Below are 21203 nucleotides of genomic sequence, written 5' to 3' on the forward strand. Positions count from 1 at the left end.
CCGCCCGAACGCTACCACGTCACTGGTGCCCGGCTGCTATCAGCTTGTGCGAGGCTTGATTGCTGCCAGCTTCCAGACTCCGTTGCGACGTTGATCACCCCAGCGCCTACGAACAGCTTGTTTCTCATTCAATTTAAGCCCCTACATTGCCTGCATGTCGTCCACTTCGCAAGGCAGTCTTCCTCCCTCCAACCACCCCGCTTCGAGCAGCAGCATCTCCTCCCACTCGTCTTCCACCTCAAGATCCGGTTCCCGCACGCCTCAAGGCAATTCAGGCGCTTCATCATACAGTCAATACTTTTCATACCCAGTCAGCCACGTTGTCTCCGGTCTTTATCGGCGGTTGACCGATCCCAATACCTCCACGTCCACCATGCCGTCCTCGGTTCCATGGTCGACCTCATCGTCTTCCTCGGAAGTCTTTACACCGCGCCGAACAGCCTCACCCTTCCAGCCACCACCACTGACTCCTCTCACTCTGGCAATCCCTCGCGGGGCGGAATTACTGCAACAGCAGCTTCTCACCCGCGCGCTCGCCGAAGAAATTCGCCTCCTCGTCCCACCCCGCCTCCAGCTTGCCGAGACCTGGCGTCTCGCATACAGTCTAGATCGCGACGGCGCCTCTCTCTCCACCCTCTACGACCACTGCCAGCAATTCTCCCATCGTAGCCCGCGGGCGGGCTACGTCCTCGTCGTCCGCGACTCCTCCCCTTCAGGCGCCGTCTTCGGCGCGTACATGACCGACGTCCCACATCCGGACTCGCAATTCTTCGGCACGGGTGAATGTTTCCTCTGGCGAGCCAGCGTTCTTCCCCCTCCAACGAACCTGGGCCTCGCATTCCCGAGCGATGGCCCTCAATCGGTGGAAGCACTGGAGCGCGCAGGTCTTCCACCCCCACCTTCTGCGGACACGACCCACGCTGGACGATGGAGTACTTTTCGCAGTGACCCGCGCAGCAAGGGCAAGGTTGAATCCACGCCGACGCGGAACCTGAATATAAGTCTCAAGACCAATCTCGCTGCCGCCAGCGGCGGAGCGCTGGCGCCTCCGTCACCTTCTTCTATCGACACGCCCTCGCGAAGTGGGGCAAGTACGCCTGAGCGCATTCGATTCAAGGCCTTCCCGTATAGTGGTGTGAATGATTACATGATGTTTTGTGAGACCGGATTCCTCAGCCTGGGTGGCGGGTGAGTAATAAGATCCTCGGGTCTCTTCTTCAAGTTTGATGCTTTTTCTATACGGGGACACCAACGCTGACATTCGAGTCTTTTCCCTAGCGACGGTCGATATGGTCTCTGGTTAGACTCAAGTCTCGAAAAGGGTGTTAGCTCCCACTGTCAAACATTCGGAAACGAGCCTCTCGCCGAAGAAGGCGAAAAGTTTGACGTTCTCGGCGTGGAGATCTGGTATGTAGGAGCGTAACAACAACTTGGATATGTGAGGCCTACCTCGAGAGGTATTCAAGAGGACAACGAAGTCTCGAAAGATGAACATTCACGCAGTACGGGAGATAATGTAATATCACCTTGGGTGCAGTGATTTCCATGAATCAGGTCTCATCTAGAACTCCATTTCCAGTGACCGATTGGAGTATAATTTGGAGCACCGCAACTACATGCCAAAGAGGGAGAGGTGATCGAGAATACAAATTAATATACTGAAGAGGATCCATCACGTTTCTCCCCGGTATGAGAAGCGCAAGTCTCCAAGAGGATGTTGACAATTGTCATCTTCGAGTCTTCCAAGTCATGTGAATACTTCCCCTAATCGGTACTCGCTACAAGCCACGCAACTAAGATAGCACGATCTGTCGATCCTATTGTCTGCGCGATAATCAACCATCATTCAATGTTGATGCACGGTGCCATGATGATTACTTTTGCTACACCCTGGCAATAAAAGTACTGCAGTACTACAAAAGGCAATTGAATTGGTCATTTATCGCAAACGATAAGGGGGTATGAATCATGATACAAGCATCCAAATACCTAGGAAATAGGGTGAAGGATAAGGAATAGGAAAAGAAGACGTTGAAGAGAGTCATGAAGTGCATGCAGCCACGGGCCAGTCGACTAGTAGGGCGAGTTGACAATGTCGTCCCTTCCGAGACGGCTGCTCCATCGGCCGCTGCGTGCGCGGTTAGGGGTCATTGGTCCAGCGATGCTCTCGCGGGTTGGCTTTCGGAAACTGCGCTTGGCAACCATGTTGACCTCGTTAGGCAGCGCAACAATCACGTTCTTGTCGGAGCCGAAGCGGAAGTTGTCTGCCATGACGTCCTCTCCATAACGCTTGATGGTGTACGGGTCCTTGCGGCCCGCAATGATCTTCTTGAGGCTCCAGGTAACAATGAAGGGACCTGTGGCAGTGATGATCGATGTCTCTTGAGAATCCACACCGGTGTTGAACCGCGCCGGAGTGAATGACAAGGGCTTCTTCGTCTCATGCTGGAATTGAGCTACGTGAGCAGGCTGAAGACCAAGACGACGGGGCTGAGGCTTTGCGTCCTTGGTAAATGACTTTTCAAATCCAAGCTTGCCCTCGTTCTTACCCTCCTTCTGCAAAGAATCGATCAGAAGAAGATAAGTTCGACAGGTGGCCAAAACCCAGCGACCATCCGCAGAGACGTCCAATCCGATAATAGGCTCGCCAAGAGCAGGAATGTGGGTCTTGGCGTTGATGCCCAGTCGATCGAACATACGAATGTCACCTTTGTTGGAGGCCACAGCCAAGTATCCCTTGTCGGTGGTAGCCATAGCAGAGAAATCGTTCTTGCTGGCATACTGCTTCAGATCGGACTCGACAAGCTTGTTGCCCGAAAGGCGCGGGTCGACACGGAATAGTGCGTTCTTCGAGGCAGCCACGAAGGGCTGAGCGGCAGTCATCTGCGAGAATTTCTGTTCGAGTTCGTCAGCGAAGTGCCCTCGTGGAGGCAAAGAGAGGATCGAAGACGGGGCATTTGAGACTTACATTCTCAGGAGCAAACGTTTCGACAGGGATATCGTCATGGACCTTCCACTCATCGACGACCTTTCCGTACTCCAAATCCATGCGATAAAGGGCATTGGGGTCGTCGCCATTCTGGAGAATCATGTTGCGATCCTCTGCATGTAGCATGACCTTCTTTGGGCTGAACAACTTGCCCCCGGGCGTCTCAACCTTGGAAATTGTCGTAGAGAACTCCAGATTGTTGTTGAGTGTGTGCTTGAAAACACCAATCTTCGATCCGCGCACAACGAAGGAACGATCGTGTTTGTAGCCTACAGCGAGTTGGGAGTTCTTGTTGCCGTCTTGCTCGCGAAGATTGACATCGTCTTCCTCCTCGTCACTATCGTAGTGCTCGCTACGTTGCCCATCGTCCTGCTCACTCTCATCTTCCTCCTCCTCCTCCTCCTCTTCCTCTTCCTCGGGTTTGTCCTCCGAATCTTCCATAGTAAGCTCTTGGAATGCATCGAGCACATAATCACGGTCGTTCTCTTTGACCTTCTCCCACTTCAACTCGTTCAGTTGCTCCCAGAGTGCCTGCATCAGACCTTCCTGGAACCTCTCTTCTGAAGGCTGGTTCTTGAAGCGCAAGAGCCAGGAATACGCCGACCCATCTTCCGCATAATGATTGAAGATGAAGGAAAGGTACTCAAAGTTGAAGACCGGGTTGATATCACCCACAACTGCCTGGCCCAGCCATTCCTTATCCTTGCCACTGATCTGCAGCCAGTACTGCCAGTTGCCCACCTCAGAAACAGCGGCAACGACCGAGGCGTCCTGTAGAATGAAAGTTCCGGAGGAGAAATCGAACATGTGAAGCTCCGCCACTTCCTTTGCCAGCACTTCTTTGGTCTCTGGTTGAGTTGCAGCTGGAGGTGCAGTTGTAGGCTTCTCATCAGGTTCAGCGGCTTTCACTTGGCCCTTAGCCTGGGCGTACTTGACATCTTGCGCCATCGCAGCGGCTGAGTCGGCTGACGTGACCACGGGATCTGGCGACTTGACGGTCGGGGAGGACACCGGACTGGCGGACGGAATCGGCTCTTCTTGCTGATATTCAAACTCCTTGAGCTCGTCGTCAGTGGCTTTTTGTGCGCTACGACGGTATTTGCGCTCGTATTGACACTGGAGGGCCGCTAGTTCAAAGGTTGCAACCTTTTCCGCGGGAACGGACGGGTCGCAAATGAATTCATACAAGTCTCCTTGGTCGCCACTCAAGTCATCCCAGGCAAGAATCTTGTTCCCATCACGTAACTCAGATCGGAAGTGCAGAGTTTGGTCCAGCAAGAAAATCTTCTCGTCTTTGTCAAGAATGTCCGCAACGCCCTGCTCGTCTTCGTCGTCCGCAAGTTCTTCCTCGCCTTCCTCGTAGGCTCTTTGAATCACAAGTTGATACTGGAACTCTTGGCCGGTACGACGGATATTAGCGGCAGCGTCTTTGAAAATCAGCTCGGAATATCCCTTTGGCGAAAGCGGGCGGACCAGATAGAGCTGGCCCTGGGGAATCTCGATGATGGACTCTTTTGAGGCGTCTCCAAAGAGAAATTTACCAACTAAATTGAATGTGAAGTGAAACTTGTTAGCGGCAAGATTTTCCCCTTATAGCGAGAAAGATGGGGAGATCTGGGCCACAAAACAGCTGCGTGGTGGGGGGGGGAGAAGAGGGGGGTGTTTTTTTTACCGTTGCGGAGCATAAACATGGTTGCGAGGGGTAGCAACACTGCTAGCAGGGATTCTCAAAAAAGGTAAGGTGATCACAAGAGGAGGAGAGTGGTGAGCCAAATGTGATCCGGATCTTATAGAGGAAAGCTCGGAGCAAGTGAGACAAGAGGCTGCCTTGATCACTGCTGGGTGTTGGAAGGAGAATTAAACAAAGGAAGTCTGGAACAAACAGAGAGGAAGAGCCACTGCTCCACTGCATCATAGTTATCCGAAGAATCGTCTCCGTCATTGGCATTGTGGCGCTCGGCACGTGTGGCTTAAGTAAGTATGTAAACACCGTGACCGACGTGGACCTGCGCAGTCAGGGCAGTTATACTTCGGATTCACAGATGAGACTGTACGGATATAATTCAAGGCGGAATATGACTTCAAAAAGATCAATATCATTTCTCGACATTCGAGCAGCAAAGAAAATCATGCAAGGCTTACGCCGCACAACACATAGGCTGAGAAATTCTCACATGCGTGGGGTATCTTTCTTATAGACTCTTAAATCTTGCTATATTGTGTGGTCATACAAAATTATCGTACACATTCAGTACTACCTATTATCATACATATCAAGTCATCCTTCATGTTGTTCTTGACGGCATGTGGAAAGCATTAGGCATGCGTCCCCGCATGTTCAAGACCATTGTCGTGATCCTCATCCGCATCCCCCTCAGCATCAGCCTCCATCTGATTGGCAATATCCTCGAGACTCTCCTCTTGCTCGTCCTCGTTCTCTGAAACCTCGAGCACGATCTTCTCGATGGGTTCACCGACTGCGCCCATGCTGTTACGCCAGCCTTTCAGCTGACCACCTTTTCGAGGGGGAAGCACTTTCATGAAGGCCTCTCCCCAATCCTTAACTTCAAGCCACTTCAACATGATGTCAACCACGTGGTTGGTGGTCAGTACCTGACGAGAGCTCATTTCAACGTATTCACCGATGGGCAGCTTTGCGGTCTTGACTCCCTGGGAGATCGCAGATCGGTAGCAAACTGCCTTGTGACGATTTTTGTCCACAAGGCCGCCGATGATGTAAGTGGAATACGGCTTCAACTCAGTCAAGATATTGTCACTATCACTACTCAGATAGATCACTTCACCGTCCTCTGGCTTGGCGTCGACCTGATCGGCGAAAGGACCAACCAACTTTCCGCCTTGTGGCGAGGCCATTTGGTTTTTGAGAATCTCAGCGCCACGAACAAAATCATCTTGGACGATTCGAATCCCTTGCCAGTTACGATAAGGCGCGAGCACAGTATCGAATCGGTGCTTCAGTTGCTTGTTGAATGAGCTGAACATGAGATGGGTACGCCACTTGGATCGCTTGTTGTCGGAGTATGAGCGTGTGAGCTGACCAGCGAGGGAAATGCGCTCATGGTCGTTCATTAAGTCATCAAAACCGCAATCGATCACAATCGACAGAGGAAGAAGGGTTGATCGCTTGGCTTGGGCCCGGGTGGTTTCCCATTGCTTGCGAAGGGCTTTCACAGCTTCCTCTCCACCAGTCTCACGCGCCTCCTCTACCATGCGCTGACGGCGCTGCTTCTTTTGGGCCATTTGCGCTTTGCGTTTCTCCTTGCGCAGGCCGCGTTCAGCCTCCCATTGCTGCTTTTTGCGGAGCTTCTTGAGCTGATTTTTGGAAAGCTTTGGAGCCGTGCCATCCTTATTCTCCTCAGTTGGAGCTTCCGACTGTGCGACCAAGCTTTTTTTCTCTTCTGACTGCGTTGGCAAGTTGACAGTTTCCTCGGCGGACGGCAGAGACTTGACCTGCTGCAGCTGCGAAGTACCGACTGGAGTCTGCGCCTGGTGGTTCTTCTCGTCGGACTGTGTGGACAAGTTGGCAGTCTCATCGACAGATGACAAAGACTGGGCCTGCTGCAGCTGCGCAGTGCTGGCTGCAGCTTGCGACAGGTTGTTCTTCTCGTCGGACTGTGCGGACAAGTTGGCAGTCTCATCGACAGATGGCAGAGACTGGGCCGGCTGCAGCTGCGCAGTGCTGGCTGCAGCTTGCGATAGGTTGTTCTTCTCGTCGGACTGTGCGAACAAGTCGGCAGTCTCATCGGCGGATGGCAGAGACTGGGCCTGCTGCAGCTGCGTAGTGCTAGCTGTAGCCTGCGCTATGTTTTTCCTGTTTTCTGAATTTGTGGGCAAGTCGGCAATCTCATCGACAGATGGCAGAGACTGGGCCTGCTGCAGCTGCGCAGTGCTGGCTGCAGCTTGCGACAGGTTGTTCTTCTCGTCGGACTGTGCGGACAAGTTGGCAGTCTCATCGACAGATGGCAGAGACTGGGCCGGCTGCAGCTGCGCAGTGCTGGCTGCAGCTTGCGATAGGTTGTTCTTCTCGTCGGACTGTGCGAACAAGTCGGCAGTCTCATCGGCGGATGGCAGAGACTGGGCCTGCTGCAGCTGCGGAGTGCTGGCTGTAGCTTGCGACAGGTTGTCGGCGGCAGGCACAGGGCCAGTCATTGTGCGGCTGAGTTCGTGTTGAATCAATGCGTTGTTGTGATCGAGCTTGGGTAGTTTTCGGGGTCTTTCTCGTTCGTCCATGGTGAAATTGTCAAAGTAATGGTTGTTGTTATTGTCAACTACCCAGGCGAGCGGGGGACGCGACGATATCATCGGACAAAAAAGCCCACTATTGACCGCCCGAAGCCGACCGCCTTGAACTCGCCGCCCTTGATGCGGGCGTCTCTCGTTCCAGTCTGAAATCACGTGAGATGCATCACCAACTTCTCCGTTCGGCGACTCTTCGACACAGCTTCTAAGACTCCAGACCTCCCATAAACGCCATCATGCCTCAGGATATGCCCCCAACGGGGGGCTATGCGCAAGTCCAGTACAAGGTATGAATCCAACCATCAGCTGAATTGGAGCTGAAGGAGCCAGGGTCAACGGTACGAGAACATCCGCTAACACTTGGCATCCGATATCCAGCGCAACGTGCCCACCCGTGGCTTTAAGCCCGTGTACTACATGATCGGCATGCACGCCATTATGGCCTACGGCTTCTACAAGTACTTCCACGGTGTTCGTGAGCAACGGTATGTCTGATGCCACTGCGACGTTCCCTATCTCCACCGGTTCCGATGCGGCACAACCACTGTTTCAGCAACGCGACTCGCCAAATCTCAATTGCACATTGATTGATGTTTTTCTCTTCTATAGTGAGCTCGCGCGTGAGAAGATGTGGGGCCGCCTCTACCTCACTCCTCTTCTCCAGGCCGAAGAAGATCGTGACCAGGTTCGCCGCTACTACGCCGACAAGGCCCGCGAGAAGGAGCTCCTTGGTGCTGAGCAGAAGGTCTACAACTCTGAGCGGTGCGTAATACAGAACCTCTTTAATCTGTATCTGCATGACACATACTGACGTCGACGTGTGATGTGGAATAGCTTCGTCCGCCCTACTTTCGTCTACACTCCCTCGAAGATCACCCAATAGATTACCACTACAACGGGGGACTTTTCGGCACATCTGCGAAGCAATGTAATGGGGACAGATTACAATGCAAAGGCAGCAGTCATTGAGTGCTTGAAATCGATCGCTGAAGCATTGGCATAGGCAGGTCTGGAGAGGACAACACAGACATGAAAACCATTCTGTCTGATGAAGGCCAGGACCCTTGAAAGATCATGTAGATATATCAAAACTGTGGGAGAGTTTGCTCACTGGCTCACGCCGAGATCTTTGTTCTTGTTTCATGCACACTAGTCCGGCTCGGAAAGACTCGCACGTCTATGGAATGAGAGGACTGCCGCGTAAACTTGGGACTGAACAGCCCTGATTCAGGAGATTCGTCCCAAGAAGATTACGTTGACAATTTGAGCGACATCTCTACACTTAAGAAACTGAGATGGATGCTTTGAAAGGAGTATCATTACCTATTCCCCATGTCCGCGTTGAAAACTTGACATCTTTCGGTTTGGCTGCAAGGTCACTGCTGGAGTAAATCGGTTGCAGGTAAAGGACGCCAGGTTCCGAGACAGTCACGAATCTGGCACGACTAGATCAGACTGATCAAATAGCGCCTTAATGAAAAGCCCGGTTCGACCTCGTTGCGCAACTAAGATCAAAAAATAGGAGCCTCTTTAGCCTATCTAGCCGATAACGAAAGGGCTGTTCTTGCGCGTAAATCGTCATTCAAAATGATAGAGGGAAATTGCCTAAGCTTAGAGTGCATCATGAGTGTCAAAGTTCTTAAATCGATGATGAGATGATGTACAAAAAATTGGAAAACAGACCAATTCCCACTGAGACTGCATGGTTCGATCAGCAAGTTTCCGTCCAGCTCCCTTCTAAGGTGCCTTTGTAAGCCCTCGATCCTCTCGAGCAATACTCATCTCGGAATTTCATAACACTTCATACTACTGCCTGAATTCTGATGTTTCTCTCCTTTGAACAATATAAACACATGATACCAGCTGATGCTACTGTTTTCGCTTGAACTGGAGATCAAGAGCTCGATATAAGACTTTGGCATGTCGTCAAGTGTATAAAAGGCTAAACATCATGGTAAGAAGAGTAAGATTGGATAGCGTTTGATGATTTTACTGCCACTTCTCGATGGAGCACTCATCATTCGATAGTTATAAAGAGCTGAAATCAACGGAGTTTTCTCTGGAATCGGCGAGGCAAAACTCCACGAGTCCACACGGAGCCTGATTCCGGAGTTGCCATCCCAGCTCAAATGACGAAACAGTGGCGGAGCCAGAAGGCCGTATTTAAGAAGGTTGACTCTGAATTCATATGCATACGCGTGACTTCAGTGACTGTATTTTGGAGAGATCAAGGAGTGCTTTCAAGCTGTCACACAGTCTATCACGATGGTCCATACGAGCACGTCTCAAGAATATACAGTGGAGGAGATCACGCAGGTAGGGCGCAAGGGCCGCTCTCACGGTCACAAATATGATGGTGCGGATTTCCACGAGTCTATGGTAGGTTCTGATCTTCTAAAGGCACGATGTCATTTCCGAGGATTGCTGATCGTGGTTCAATCCATTGAAGACAGCCCCAAGAAAAGCACAGCATAGACAGGGGCGACGTCGATCTCCAACGACGTCGAACAAAGCCCGCGCTAGCTCGGGTTCCGCCTCGAAGAGACGAACTGCGTCAAAGGCAGAGCATTCTCATCGGGGGAACAGCCGGAAGTGAATTGTTGACGAACACTGAGGCTCAGTCATGTCTGATACGGATGCTCGGAGGGGCCATATGCACGGAGAAAAGAAAGGATAGAAACTGGGTATCATAAGTGGCGGAAGAGAATAAAACGAGGTTATCTGGCTAAAATACGACCCGACATTTCAATCATTGTCCCTTAGGCCGCAAATCCACAGTCTCAAAGTTCAACTGCTTGACCTCAACAACATGGCCTGGGCGAAGAGCCCCCGTGTAGATGTTCGCCTCGCCGTGCGGGTGGAACAGACCCGTCTGGGTGCAATTAAGCACGGTCTTGAGGCCAGGCGGGTCCGTCAGGCGGAAGACACCCCAGTCCGGACTCTTACTGGGCGCGCAGACTATGGCAATGCTTTCGGGGAGCATCACTTGATATCCGGAGTGTGTGTGCAGATCACGCGAGCTCATGAAACATGTTTGACTAGGATGAGTATGGATCCAGCCGAGCATGATCAAATCTTCCGCATCACAGTAATCGAAGAGCGCAGACTCATTGACGGTCTCGCAGGTGTCAGATGTCGCAATCTGTTCCGGGATAACAAGACGGGAGATAAACAAGGCGTTTGAGACTAAAGTCCCACATAGGATACCACACGTTTCCAGGTTGTTTTTGGTGTTCGGTGCGGCAAAATCAAGGAATTGCGAGCGTAGTGTAGCGGGAAGAAACACTGACCGCAACGGACTGCCATTCTCAAGATATGCAGAAGGCTTGAATGTATAACTGGCAGGATCAAGGTCTGGCTTTGCGCGTGGGGTCTCTCCTGATCTTTGAATCTTCTCCGGTGGATTGGGTTCGGAAGATTCTTTTGGAGGACGCCGAGGTAGTTTCGATGCCGCAGTACCGTCAACCAACATCGCCTGACTGGGTTCCAAATGCTGTTTAGGCGGAAGGATAGGGGGCATCTGACGCTCTGCATTCTTGTCGTGGATAGCAAGGTGCGCAGTCGTCAGTGCAGGATCTACAGCCTGGCGCCGTGGCACGCTTGGGTAGTTGTAGGCTGCCGAGTTGTTCGAGACTGCACCTTGCGAGCTACGTTGCCGCTGATGGGTGGGCTGACCAGATACACCTTTGTTATCCATGTTGTTCCGTATACGTTGAATGCGCTGACTGAGATCCAGATCAGCCGACGGGGCCGCCTTTGCTTGGTATGCATTTCCCCAGTCACCCCATTCACCAGCGGCCCGACGACTGCGCACAGTCGCCCTTCGGTCAAGCTCAGAATGTGCGAGTCGTACTGCGAGATCACGATTCTCGCCGGCTTCCAGGGGCTCGGCGACACCTGTCAAAGCCGGGTCCGCGGGCCGCTCTCGAATGTCGAGATGCGCATTGTCTTCCGATGAATGCTTTCGGGACTCCCGCTCGCGCATCAATTGAGTGTATCGTTCATAGCGCTTATTGATGCGCGGCTTGAGCACCTCGAGTCTGGCGAGGTTCTTCTCGACTTCCTTCTCCGCCTTGATGAGAGCTTGCCTGTCGCTCTCATTCTTTTGAGCGTCCGGGTGCTTCGACAGGTTCACAAGGACCAGTTGAGCGTGACGGAAGAGAAGGAGGTAGACTTGTTCATCGTGGCCTTCGCGTTCGTAAATTTGCGCCTAGATAAAGAAGTTGATGTTAGACCACATTTGAATCCGTGATAAAGAGCTGGATGTATCTCACCTCTCGCATCAATGTGGAAGCCGTCCGGAGCCAGTATTTCAAAGCCACAGCGGGGTTGTAGTCATATTCCTGAGCGATCCGAGTGATCCTCTCGACACTTTGCGGAGGGCTGCCGCCGGCGACGGAAACCCCAGTTTTGGACGTCATTGGAAGGATCACTTTGAGTTCGAGTCCAGGCTCTTGGATTGGGGCGCAAAATGTAGTGGATAATCACGATCGTGACCCCTCTTCGCACAGTGGCGGGCTCAAATGAGCATGATTTTTGATGGGGAGAAAGATTGAGCAGGTATAAGGACTCGAGCCGTATCTCATTCGATATTATCTGTGCCTCGGCACACTTTGGACGTCACGAGACTGCGCGGTGAAGGGTTCGGTAGTAGGCAAACACGATAACGGAAACTGTTTTGATGACGATGAGGGGGGGGGATGCGGCCCGGTTGGGCGATCCTGCGGACGCCGCAGGTTTCTCCGCTTCTCCAATAAATCTTTCGAAACCAGCCAAAAAAAAAAGAAGTGCGCGGTCTGCAACCTACACACCACTGCCTGCGAAAACTATATTCAGGGTGGAAACTTGTCTGTCGATCTAATCATGGATCGAACGAGAGGAACACACTCTAGACTCATTCATCCCATGCGCTGATCACCACTATCCCGGTCCAACATGTCCATAACCAAAAGAGCTCTGGCTCAGCGATGGCTGCCAGTAGACCAGTTTCCGTTGAGCAAGGATATGCATTCGCATATCTTAAAGAAGCTCAAACGGAGAACAGTACTACAGACCAGTATTGTTAGCGAGAAGCTTTGCGGTGTGTACGAAGCTCCTTAGCAATCTCCTCGCCACAACACACGAGGTCGTTCGCTAACTCATCTCTCTCGCCACAGCTGATGTCCTCCATCGCGTCTCTCCGTACCTACGTCAAAGCCCTCCCATCGACATTCTCGATCTTTGGCCCAATGTTGGCCTCCTCTCTGCCGCAATACACAAGTACTTGCGACCACGACGTCATCTCCTCATCGAGCCCGATCTTCCAGTCTATGAACCCTGGCTTCGGGAACTCGCGAAAAGCGATTCGAGCTACAAGCTGATTTCCGAGGATATATACACCCGCCGTGACTGGGTTGACATATTCGACGAGCACCTTCCCGAGCAGGGTGTCGATCATCGAATCGAAAAAGCAGGCATATCATTACCCCGGAATGACACTCTCCTTGTTTTGGCCAGCCCACCTGTTCCGGCCCAGAAGGCGGACCACTACACACCCCAACGATGGTGGAGCGCAATGATGGAAAGTTGTATGCAGCAAAGAGGCTTACACAGATATGGAAGTGTTCGCATCCTGGCTTCAATGCCGCCCAGCGAAGTGGAGGGTGTTCTTCCCCGAACAGTCGCAGAGCGTCGGAGACCCGCGCTGCTGACCGAGACAGTCGCTGCGCAAGCCTTTGAAGTCGCCAGCTGCTACGAAGAGGAGCACTCATGGATCACCATCAAGCCTGTGGACGTGACCTTGAAGGGACGAGAGCGAGTCGAGGAGCGGGCCGCGGCACACCAGGTCTCCGTGCCTGCTGGTCGAATGCCACCACCCGTGAAGCTTGCACCCGTTTGTCAGAAGCGCGATCGGTCTGATGTACCCCACTGTCCTCGCATCTTTACTGAGCGTCACCAGACTCTACTTGATGACATCGAAGCCGGTGATCAGGAGGATTCCAAGGTCCCCATTGTCAAGTCACCAGCCAAGACAGCGCGACAGAAAGCTCAGACCGCCCTGCATAAGGAGAATTCGATCGCGCACAGCCGACATGAACTGGCCAGTCTCGAGATCGCGATCGACAGGACCTCGCAAGCGCTCTCTCGAGCAGCTGCCGACCCAAGCCGCACGGCTGAAGAGTTGCAATTGATTGACGACAAGATTGCAACGCAGAAGGCGGCGCTCGCCAATCGCCTTGCGAGCTTGCATCATCGTTTATACAAGAGTTGGGATCGGCTCGTCGACGACTTTCGCACCATGAATGCGTCTGACAACTTTGATGATTCGGTCCTCACGTATGACCGACGACCCTCGGAGCCGATGCTGATTGATAAATTCGAGCTGTTCCCGCGTGAGCCGCGCACCGTCATTTACTTTGAGCCGGAGACCCATCCTGAATTCTTGCAGAAGATCGGACCTCTGCCTGCGGACACACGACAACACGTGGAAAGCCTGTTCGAGGCACTCTCCTCCGTGTTCGGTCCTCGCAATCACATCACCGTTGGCGAGTTGTTCAAGATTTTGTTCGTGGATCGACCCACCAACGACATCGTCGAGGCGATACCGTCGCTGGCACGATATGCCAGGAAAAGACTCCGAGCGGGTTCCGGTCCCGTAGCTCTGCCCGACTCCCGTCGGGACCAAGATCAAGACCCCGAGACCTATTTCCAACCAAACCTCGACTACGACTTTACCGATATCCGTCTTCGTTGCATCCCTGGGGCGGTGATGTGGGATATTCTTCTCGAATATCAAAAGCAGGCGCCTACCGTGACGCCCACCCAGTTTAGCCGCATGATCGGAGGCACGTTGACCTCCTTCCGAGCAGGGCGTAATCTCATGGTGGTGCCCAAGCGCATGCACTAGGTATTGATCATGCTTACCCGGACGGGGAATGGAGGGAATGGCTGCACATTGCGTCTGTTTCCGAACAGGGATACTGTAGTCTGTATTATGTACAGTGGTGTATATGAACTGCTCATTTTCTTGGCTGCCGAGACGTGGGTGATCAGGGACATTTTTACGCCCAAGCTCTGTACAACTCGAACGAGCAGCTTCTTTCCACCCTCTTTTTTCCCCCTTCATATATGTATAATACTATGCTAATTGATCCACTCTTTCATTGTCAGCTCGTGCAGAGCCCCCCCCAACTCCATTGCATCCTTCCGAGTGCTCGCCTTCGACACACCTCTTCATGCTATAATAATGCAGAAAGAACATCCAGAAAGACTGAGGAAGCCAGAGGGACTAGCCAGAAAGCGTACAACTGCAGTAGATAGCCTGAAGTACCCCCGTCGAGGCACGGAGGTCTATTAGACTCGTGGAGAATGCAGACTCGTGGAGAGTAGGTAAAGAGTCAAAACTCAAGACTGATAACTCAGTAGTCAGTACTCGGTACTCAGTAGGGTCCGTACTACTACTGCAAAAGTGCATCTCTGGATAATTTAGCCCTAATTCCTCTTTGCTCTTGTCGTGATGAGTCCAATGACTTCATCATGTTGTCTCACTGGAAAGCACTACCATTTTGCATGACCACCGCGATGGTCTCCGTCATGCAGAAAAGCGACACCCGATTGAGTCGATGGACTGTCCCTCGCTAACGGCGTCGATCCCATCCAGCTCCGCCACGCTGCCTCCGAGCCAGCGGAGAAGGCACGGGGCCAAACAATTGGTCGCGCGGATGGACCCGGCGCATCCTGCAGGGAAAAAGGCGAGAGCAGAAAGACAAAAGCCCCCCAAAATGGAAAAAAGAAAATCTAAAATTTAAAATCTAAAATCACCCGCCCAGTGGTACACATGACTTTGTCAAACTGGAAAATGGGAACCTTGGAAAATCATCTCCTGATGGCAGCTTTGGATGAGATGGAAGTTTTGTGTGCTTGTGGCAGGTTGTCCTGCTTGTTGACATTACTTTTGGTGTTACTCCACAGGCTAAGGTACACTAGGAAGATAGGACTCTGCAGGGTGAATCTGCTAGACTTGTGACCGTTTTTCCGAGTACAATCTTATTTCCACTGGAGAGACATGAAATGAGGGTTTCCAACTTTTAGAACATCCTGCACGCTTCCAGCCATACACTCGTGTGAGGGTCACTGTCCACCGGCACTACTGCAAATGGCAACCCCCCTTCCACCACGACAGCCACGGAATTTTTCGGCAGTCAAGCGGGACGGGACCGTGTCTAGTGTCTAGTATCTAGTGTCTACTGTCTAGGTGGTTACTAACTTACTACCTATTGTAGTTTGTCTAAGTTGCTATGTTTTAAATATGACACACTTCCAGTCCGCGGGCCCCTACGGAGACAGGGACTCCACCCATGACTCCATTGTACCGCAGAAAAAAAAATATGCGGCTGTTCTGCTAGCGCCGTCTGCAGGTCCCAGGTATTGAGGTGTGTATGTGACATGTGCTGGTAGCCAAGAGGATCCTCGACATACATCCTGGATGACCGCATTGCTCTTGAATTCCTGCTAGGAAGGATCCTCCCAGCCCCCGGGAGCCGGTGAGTTACCGGGAGTAGGCGCCTAAGAGGTCACTACGGTATATAAGACCACATTTGGGGGGTGAGGATAAGATTGTTGGTTTGGAACCGTGTGGCTGGGAGATTCCGTCGATGGGCGTTTGGGGTGCATACGGAGGACTCCACCGTGCAATACCGAAGGTGGTCGGGGGTCCTCCATGATAGTAGCAAAAACGATCCTTGCCGGCAGGAGGGTCTGTGAGTGTGTCCATGAAGACATGGTGTCACGGTCTATCAACTCCTTGGCAATTGTGGATATCGAAGGGAAAGGATGTTGGGATGTTTGAAGAGTCTTGATGAATGAGATCCACCAGGATGACTACCGATGTAGTAGACTACCGAGTACATCGGTAGTCCAAGTATGCACATTGTACAATGACTGATCTATGCAAATCCATCGCAGGACCTCATCCAGTACCTGTTGGAGATACGGTCCGACGAAACCTCGTGGCTGACAACCGGCAGATCGTCAGATGGGAAGAAGAGCATCGAGCACGGCGCGCGGTACGAGCAAGCACTGGATTGCAATGCTTGACTCTCTGGATGCAGCCCGCGAGTCCCGGGTCCATGCATTTACCCGGCCGCAAACGGGGCTCGGTCAAGCAGACGTGGTCACTCCGAGTTGTGACGAGAGAGCAGCAAAAGCCCAGCACACGTCAGGGCTGACTACTACTACACTGGGGTGAGAAGGTCGAGCGATAGGAAGCCTCTAGACCTGGATCCCTAGGGTCTCCAGGGAAGAAAACAACTCGGGTCGGCGATCAGACTTGATAGGTCCCAGATTAGGTCGATAACCAGGTTTGTTCGCAACCTTGCCCTGCTCGGGACCAATCCGACCGTCAACTTGGGGCGACGGACTCCAGTTTCGGGGCGACCCGACCACGGGGTTCTGGTGGTCCTGGCGGTTTGGTCTGGTTCCCTGCCTCGTGGGAACTGGGAAGGGTTGGGTGAAGACTTTTGCAGAAGCGTGCTCAATCGCCATGGTATGGACTATGGACTCCAGGTCGATTAGCGTCTTAGTCACACAGGGCCACCGCTGATACACAGAGTGCAAGTGCAGTCTGTACGGCCTCGGTAGTTATGGGTATTGCGGTATTGGGTATTGGGTATTGGGTATTGGGTATTGGGTATTGGGTATTGGGTCATAGGATTCGGGAATCGCGCAAAGTCTGGAACCCGACTGCTCATGGTTCTAGCGTCTTTCCGGAAATTGCACAAGTCGCTCCATCGCCCCATCTGGACTCCGTGTCGGGTGTCGGCCGTGGAGATGACCAGAGGAACCCACGGAACCGATCCCCTGTCCTCGCCCAATGCGGATATCCCAGCCCTCCCCTGGAGCCTGAGGTTTCCGACCACCGGACTGGTCGAGTACTACCGTCACATCCGCACGTCCCATGGAGGTGACCAGGGACGAGGAGCCCACCTGCATCTCGACTGTTACGCGACCGAGGCAACTGCACGAACAAGCGAGGTCATCACCCCTCTGCGCAGACGCAGAGGAGATTACCTGTCGATCCGCGTGTCCACTCATCAGGGACGAACCGACCTGACGAGCAACGTGTGAATATGGATATGGCCAGTGGGCACTCGGGGAACGGAACAAGGCGTGCTGTCTGATGTCTCAACAAGACAGGGATCTGATTCACAAACGAGATGAGAATCACACGACGATGGCGGTCTTATTGTGTTTTTGTGTTCCTTCTGATCCTCTCCGCACACTTGATCCGGAAAACTCGTGTTCAAAGGGCCGTCTTCCCTCTTCCCTCTTCCCTATCCCGGTGTCTTTTGCGTTGTCAACCCGTCCAAGCGTCGAGAATGGCCGTCCATGCGAGTCCAGAGCCCACGCTCGAGGATCCGCCCGTGCTGTCCATGTCCAGGTGGACCTCTGTGGGGATCGTCTTTTTTCAGACGTCCAGAGGCTCTGTCCAAACCGTCGTGACCTTTGTCGACCCTCAGCAGTCTCAGTAGCAGCAGCAGTAGTAGTAGTAGTAGTAGTAGTAACTAAGTGAGTACTCTACTACTAAATACTTAGTCTTACCACTAACTTCTTCCTGTTGGAGTGATCCTAAAGTGAGAGTTTGGGACTGGAAGTCGACACAAGCCTGGCCCCCAATTGCCCCCAACGAAGGATGGAGGAAATGGTTATTTCGTTGGATCTGCCACTGGCTCAAAGGCCGTCGGTTCTTGGTCCTTGCAAAGTCAATACAAGAAAAACTGAAATTTTAATCATAATCGTGATAATCATAATCATGATAATCATAACCATAATATGTGTAATTAAACTCATAATAATCATAAAAAAAAGAAGAACGTTGCAAAGTGCTGTTTTCGTCCGAGGTTCAGACAACTGCAGTTTGTCGAGATTTTTTCCCATTTGGTCTCGCCCATTCATCCTTTTCTTGTCCACGATCCCGGCGACTGGTCATCCTCAGATTTTCATTGCTTTTTTTTTTTTTGATCGCGCGCACTCGAGTTCGCGTTCCTGGGGTCCCAACAGCCATAAGCCGACGGAATCCATCCAGGCAAAACACCACGCCCTATCTTTGGTCGCTCTCGTGGTCAAGCTTCTTCCACTCGACTGATTCTGTCCGTTTCGCAGTCTTCCAGAAATTCGAGTCATGAGTACGCGCTGCCACTTCCATTGACCTTCCTCTTCGCCCGGTAATCCGATCCGGCGCATACCGTCTCTGCGCTCTGTGTGCATCTTTCTCGAGACCTCTTTGAGCTGCCAACAATCAAACAGTCACAAAACATGCTCAAATAAAAGCGCTCGTCTTTCTCTCTCTCTTTCTTTCTTTTTTTTTACCTGTCAGATCGACCCGGTTGAGTCGGAGCCACTGCTGCGGTACCAATCTTTCGCGCAATCGCCTCTTTGCCGCCCACGGACGTCATCATCCTGAAAATCGGTGATATACTTGACAGCAGCAGCCCCCCTCCCCGCCGTGCAGCGAGACGATCGACCATCAGTCGACGTGAATATCCAGAGACACACGAACTACTTTGATCTAAACCGACTGGATCATCTCCCTCTCAAAATAACGTGGTTTCAATACATCGTACCGCGCAATTTGCTCTTTGTCATCAATTGCAGCTTAAACACCGTGGAATCCAAGCACCTATCGGTGGTCGACTATTAATTTTTTTTTATTCTAATTCTCTCGGCTCGATAATTTGATAGCCGTTTCGACCGGCTACAGCACTGCTCTTACTTTGACCAAAAAAAAAAAAAAACAATACGCGCTGGAGTGAACTATTCAAAGAAGGTCAAAAGCCGACTTCCATTTGAAAATGGCGCCCTGCGATTCCCCCGTGCGTCTCACGGTGAGGACAGGATTACACGACAAGCGCAGTCCTCCACATTCGCCAACATCGGCCTCAGCCTTGACGCCACCGGTCACACCCATCGGCAAGGGCGTCCTCCATGCTGAGCTCTTGACCCCCAGCCCTACTACAGAGGATCCATCTTCTTCTACACAATCATCCGCGCAAACGACGAGACATGTCGGTGTGCCACTAATCTTCCCTGACGAAATTGACATCTGCCATGATGAAAGCAGACGCCCGTTTGAATTTGGCCGTGGCGCATGGAGTATCGTATACAGGGCACGATCCGTACCGAAACAATCGACGGGGTCCTTGCATACGCCGCCGAGTTCACCGGCCTCAACGGGCCGCATCTTAGCTGTGAAAGCGCCGTTGCGCCGCGATGCGCACAAGGTCCTTCAAAGCGAGGCTCTGACGATGACTCGCCTGAGTTTGACCCCCGGATGCGAGAATTATATGGTTCCCTTTCACGGATTCCTCCCTGAATACGACGCGCTGGTGATGTCTGCCATTCCACTCGCCTTGTCCACATTCATTGAAGATAAAGCCGATGCACGCAAACACAACCCTTCGACGGCAACCATGTTTGAGCCGGTCCAGGGACCCGATTCCTGGCGGGACATGGCGCGCAAATTAATTACGTGTCTGGCATGGCTGCACGACACGGCCGGCTTAGTCCACGGCGATATCAAGCCTCACAACGTGCTTCTTCGTCCTACGGTAACAGACACTCCCGATGCCTTTCCCTTCGAACCTCTCCTGGCGGACTTTTCCTCGGCGTATGAAATACCGTCCGACTCGAGCTCCACTTCCAACGTCAACCAAACTGCCCTGTCAGCTTTCACCCCGCCATTTACCGCACCCGAACTACTCTCGCTAGCATCCCTTCGGTCTGGCGAGATTGCCCCGTTGCCGTCATCCGATGTCTTTTCTCTTGCTGCAACTCTGATTGCCGCCGCAACGGGTGACCTGCTTCTCTACCCTGGGTCCAACAACTTTCAACGTCTGGCAATGGCCAAGGACGGCCACCGCATCTTGGACTTTACGCGTGCCGGGTCAAACGGGTGTCGCATTCCGCGCTATGGGTTCGTTGAGAAGCTGATTCAGCCGGCTGTGGTTAAGGATCCCACGCAACGGATTCTCACAGGTGACTGGGTGGCATTGGCTTCGTGTTGAGTTATATTTAGCTCGACGTCAATGTCCGGACATTGCCTGAACAAGTCTTTCGAGCTGGATGCGTCCCTGACGAGCGGTCTGGTGAGGATCGGCGCCTTGTTCTGACTATCCTTTGCATCTAGCCCACGTGATCGTTCTCTGTCTTCTTCCTCCCCCACGATCATATCCTCTATCATTCTACTCCTCATTCTTGCTCTCGTTCCACCTATCATTCTTTTCCATTCTCATGTCGCATCTGATGTTGGGCACAGATGGTCATCTATTTTTTTCTGCGTCATTTGCAACCACCATTGTACCATTCTCTTCTATTTCACGTTTCTTATTTGCATGTTTGGAGCATTTGTTTTATTTTTTATTTTTTATCTTTTTCGCCTGGCTACTCTGTCCATAGGCACGGCATATACTGAAGATACCCAGAAATTTGGATGGAGTCTCGAGAGCAGACTTTCCTCGCGTTGAACATATATAATGTTTTATTTATTCTGCATTCACATACAAAATACAGATTCACTTCGCTCGCATCTCGTCGGGTCTAGTGTCATGTGCCGTACTACATGTATAGATGAAGGTAGCTGTCAACTATTTCAGGATTCGACGCCATCCGGGTCACGCCTATCCCAAAGTCGACGCTCAATGTTGAAGATGGAATGGTTGGTGATTGATCATCACTCATTCTTCCGATGCTTTAACCGATCTACCCAGAGTCACTGAGTGCAGCTCTCCCACTAGCTACCTCTGGACGGGAGGGGCATACCCCCTTTTACACACATGACCATGTTCGCCGTTAAGATATCGTAGGTTGGATAGGCATCGATTCACTGAGACCAGTGGAGGCCGTAGATATGCCTATGCCTATACCACCAGACTCTCACCCACCATGGAGCTCGGCAAAGCTTTACCTCATCACGCAGCTT

General features: G+C 52.1%; 9 protein-coding genes across 9 annotated transcripts; 5 read left to right on the forward strand and 4 right to left on the reverse strand.

Annotated features, from left to right (window-relative positions):
* Nucleotides 1-154: 154 nt before the first annotated feature.
* On the forward strand, nt 155-1423 carry N7539_007776 (putative oxidative stress response protein Oxr1; the record flags this gene model as incomplete). The annotated part of the gene is made up of 2 exons (XM_056937377.1): nt 155-1188; nt 1279-1423. The coding sequence occupies 2 exons, from the start codon at nt 155-157 to the stop codon at nt 1421-1423; spliced, it is 1179 nt and encodes a 392-aa protein (XP_056787242.1).
* A 650-nt stretch (nt 1424-2073) lies between these two features.
* Nucleotides 2074-4680, reverse strand: N7539_007777 (uncharacterized protein; the record flags this gene model as incomplete). The annotated part of the gene is made up of 3 exons (XM_056937378.1): nt 2074-2895; nt 2969-4533; nt 4662-4680. 3 exons carry the CDS (start codon nt 4678-4680, stop codon nt 2074-2076), a joined length of 2406 nt encoding a protein of 801 aa, XP_056787243.1.
* Nucleotides 4681-5305: 625 nt separating this feature from the next.
* On the reverse strand, nt 5306-7240 carry trm10 (tRNA (guanine(9)-N(1))-methyltransferase; the record flags this gene model as incomplete). The annotated part of the gene is made up of 1 exon (XM_056937379.1): nt 5306-7240. The coding sequence occupies one exon, from the start codon at nt 7238-7240 to the stop codon at nt 5306-5308; it is 1935 nt and encodes a 644-aa protein (XP_056787244.1).
* Nucleotides 7241-7485: 245 nt separating this feature from the next.
* On the forward strand, nt 7486-8132 carry N7539_007779 (putative NADH-ubiquinone oxidoreductase subunit GRIM-19; the record flags this gene model as incomplete). Its single annotated transcript, XM_056937380.1, has 4 exons — nt 7486-7536; nt 7628-7734; nt 7859-8011; nt 8084-8132. The coding sequence occupies 4 exons, from the start codon at nt 7486-7488 to the stop codon at nt 8130-8132; spliced, it is 360 nt and encodes a 119-aa protein (XP_056787245.1).
* A 1866-nt stretch (nt 8133-9998) lies between these two features.
* Nucleotides 9999-11670, reverse strand: N7539_007780 (putative endosome-associated ubiquitin isopeptidase (AmsH); the record flags this gene model as incomplete). Its single annotated transcript, XM_056937381.1, has 2 exons — nt 9999-11459; nt 11524-11670. 2 exons carry the CDS (start codon nt 11668-11670, stop codon nt 9999-10001), a joined length of 1608 nt encoding a protein of 535 aa, XP_056787246.1.
* Nucleotides 11671-12184: 514 nt separating this feature from the next.
* N7539_007781 (uncharacterized protein) lies at nt 12185-14135 on the forward strand (the record flags this gene model as incomplete). Its single annotated transcript, XM_056937382.1, has 2 exons — nt 12185-12329; nt 12406-14135. The coding sequence occupies 2 exons, from the start codon at nt 12185-12187 to the stop codon at nt 14133-14135; spliced, it is 1875 nt and encodes a 624-aa protein (XP_056787247.1).
* Nucleotides 14136-16498: 2363 nt separating this feature from the next.
* On the reverse strand, nt 16499-16771 carry N7539_007782 (uncharacterized protein; the record flags this gene model as incomplete). The annotated part of the gene is made up of 1 exon (XM_056937383.1): nt 16499-16771. The coding sequence occupies one exon, from the start codon at nt 16769-16771 to the stop codon at nt 16499-16501; it is 273 nt and encodes a 90-aa protein (XP_056787248.1).
* Nucleotides 16772-17056: 285 nt separating this feature from the next.
* On the forward strand, nt 17057-17353 carry N7539_007783 (uncharacterized protein; the record flags this gene model as incomplete). The annotated part of the gene is made up of 1 exon (XM_056937384.1): nt 17057-17353. The coding sequence occupies one exon, from the start codon at nt 17057-17059 to the stop codon at nt 17351-17353; it is 297 nt and encodes a 98-aa protein (XP_056787249.1).
* A 1724-nt stretch (nt 17354-19077) lies between these two features.
* On the forward strand, nt 19078-20289 carry N7539_007784 (protein kinase domain-containing protein; the record flags this gene model as incomplete). The annotated part of the gene is made up of 1 exon (XM_056937385.1): nt 19078-20289. One exon carries the CDS (start codon nt 19078-19080, stop codon nt 20287-20289), a length of 1212 nt encoding a protein of 403 aa, XP_056787250.1.
* Between the last annotated feature and the right edge of the window lie 914 nt (nt 20290-21203).

Source organism: Penicillium diatomitis (assembly GCF_028827545.1).
Source record: "Penicillium diatomitis strain IBT 30728 chromosome Unknown utg000011l_segment0_segment0, whole genome shotgun sequence".
Taxonomy (NCBI): Eukaryota; Fungi; Ascomycota; class Eurotiomycetes; order Eurotiales; family Aspergillaceae; genus Penicillium; species Penicillium diatomitis.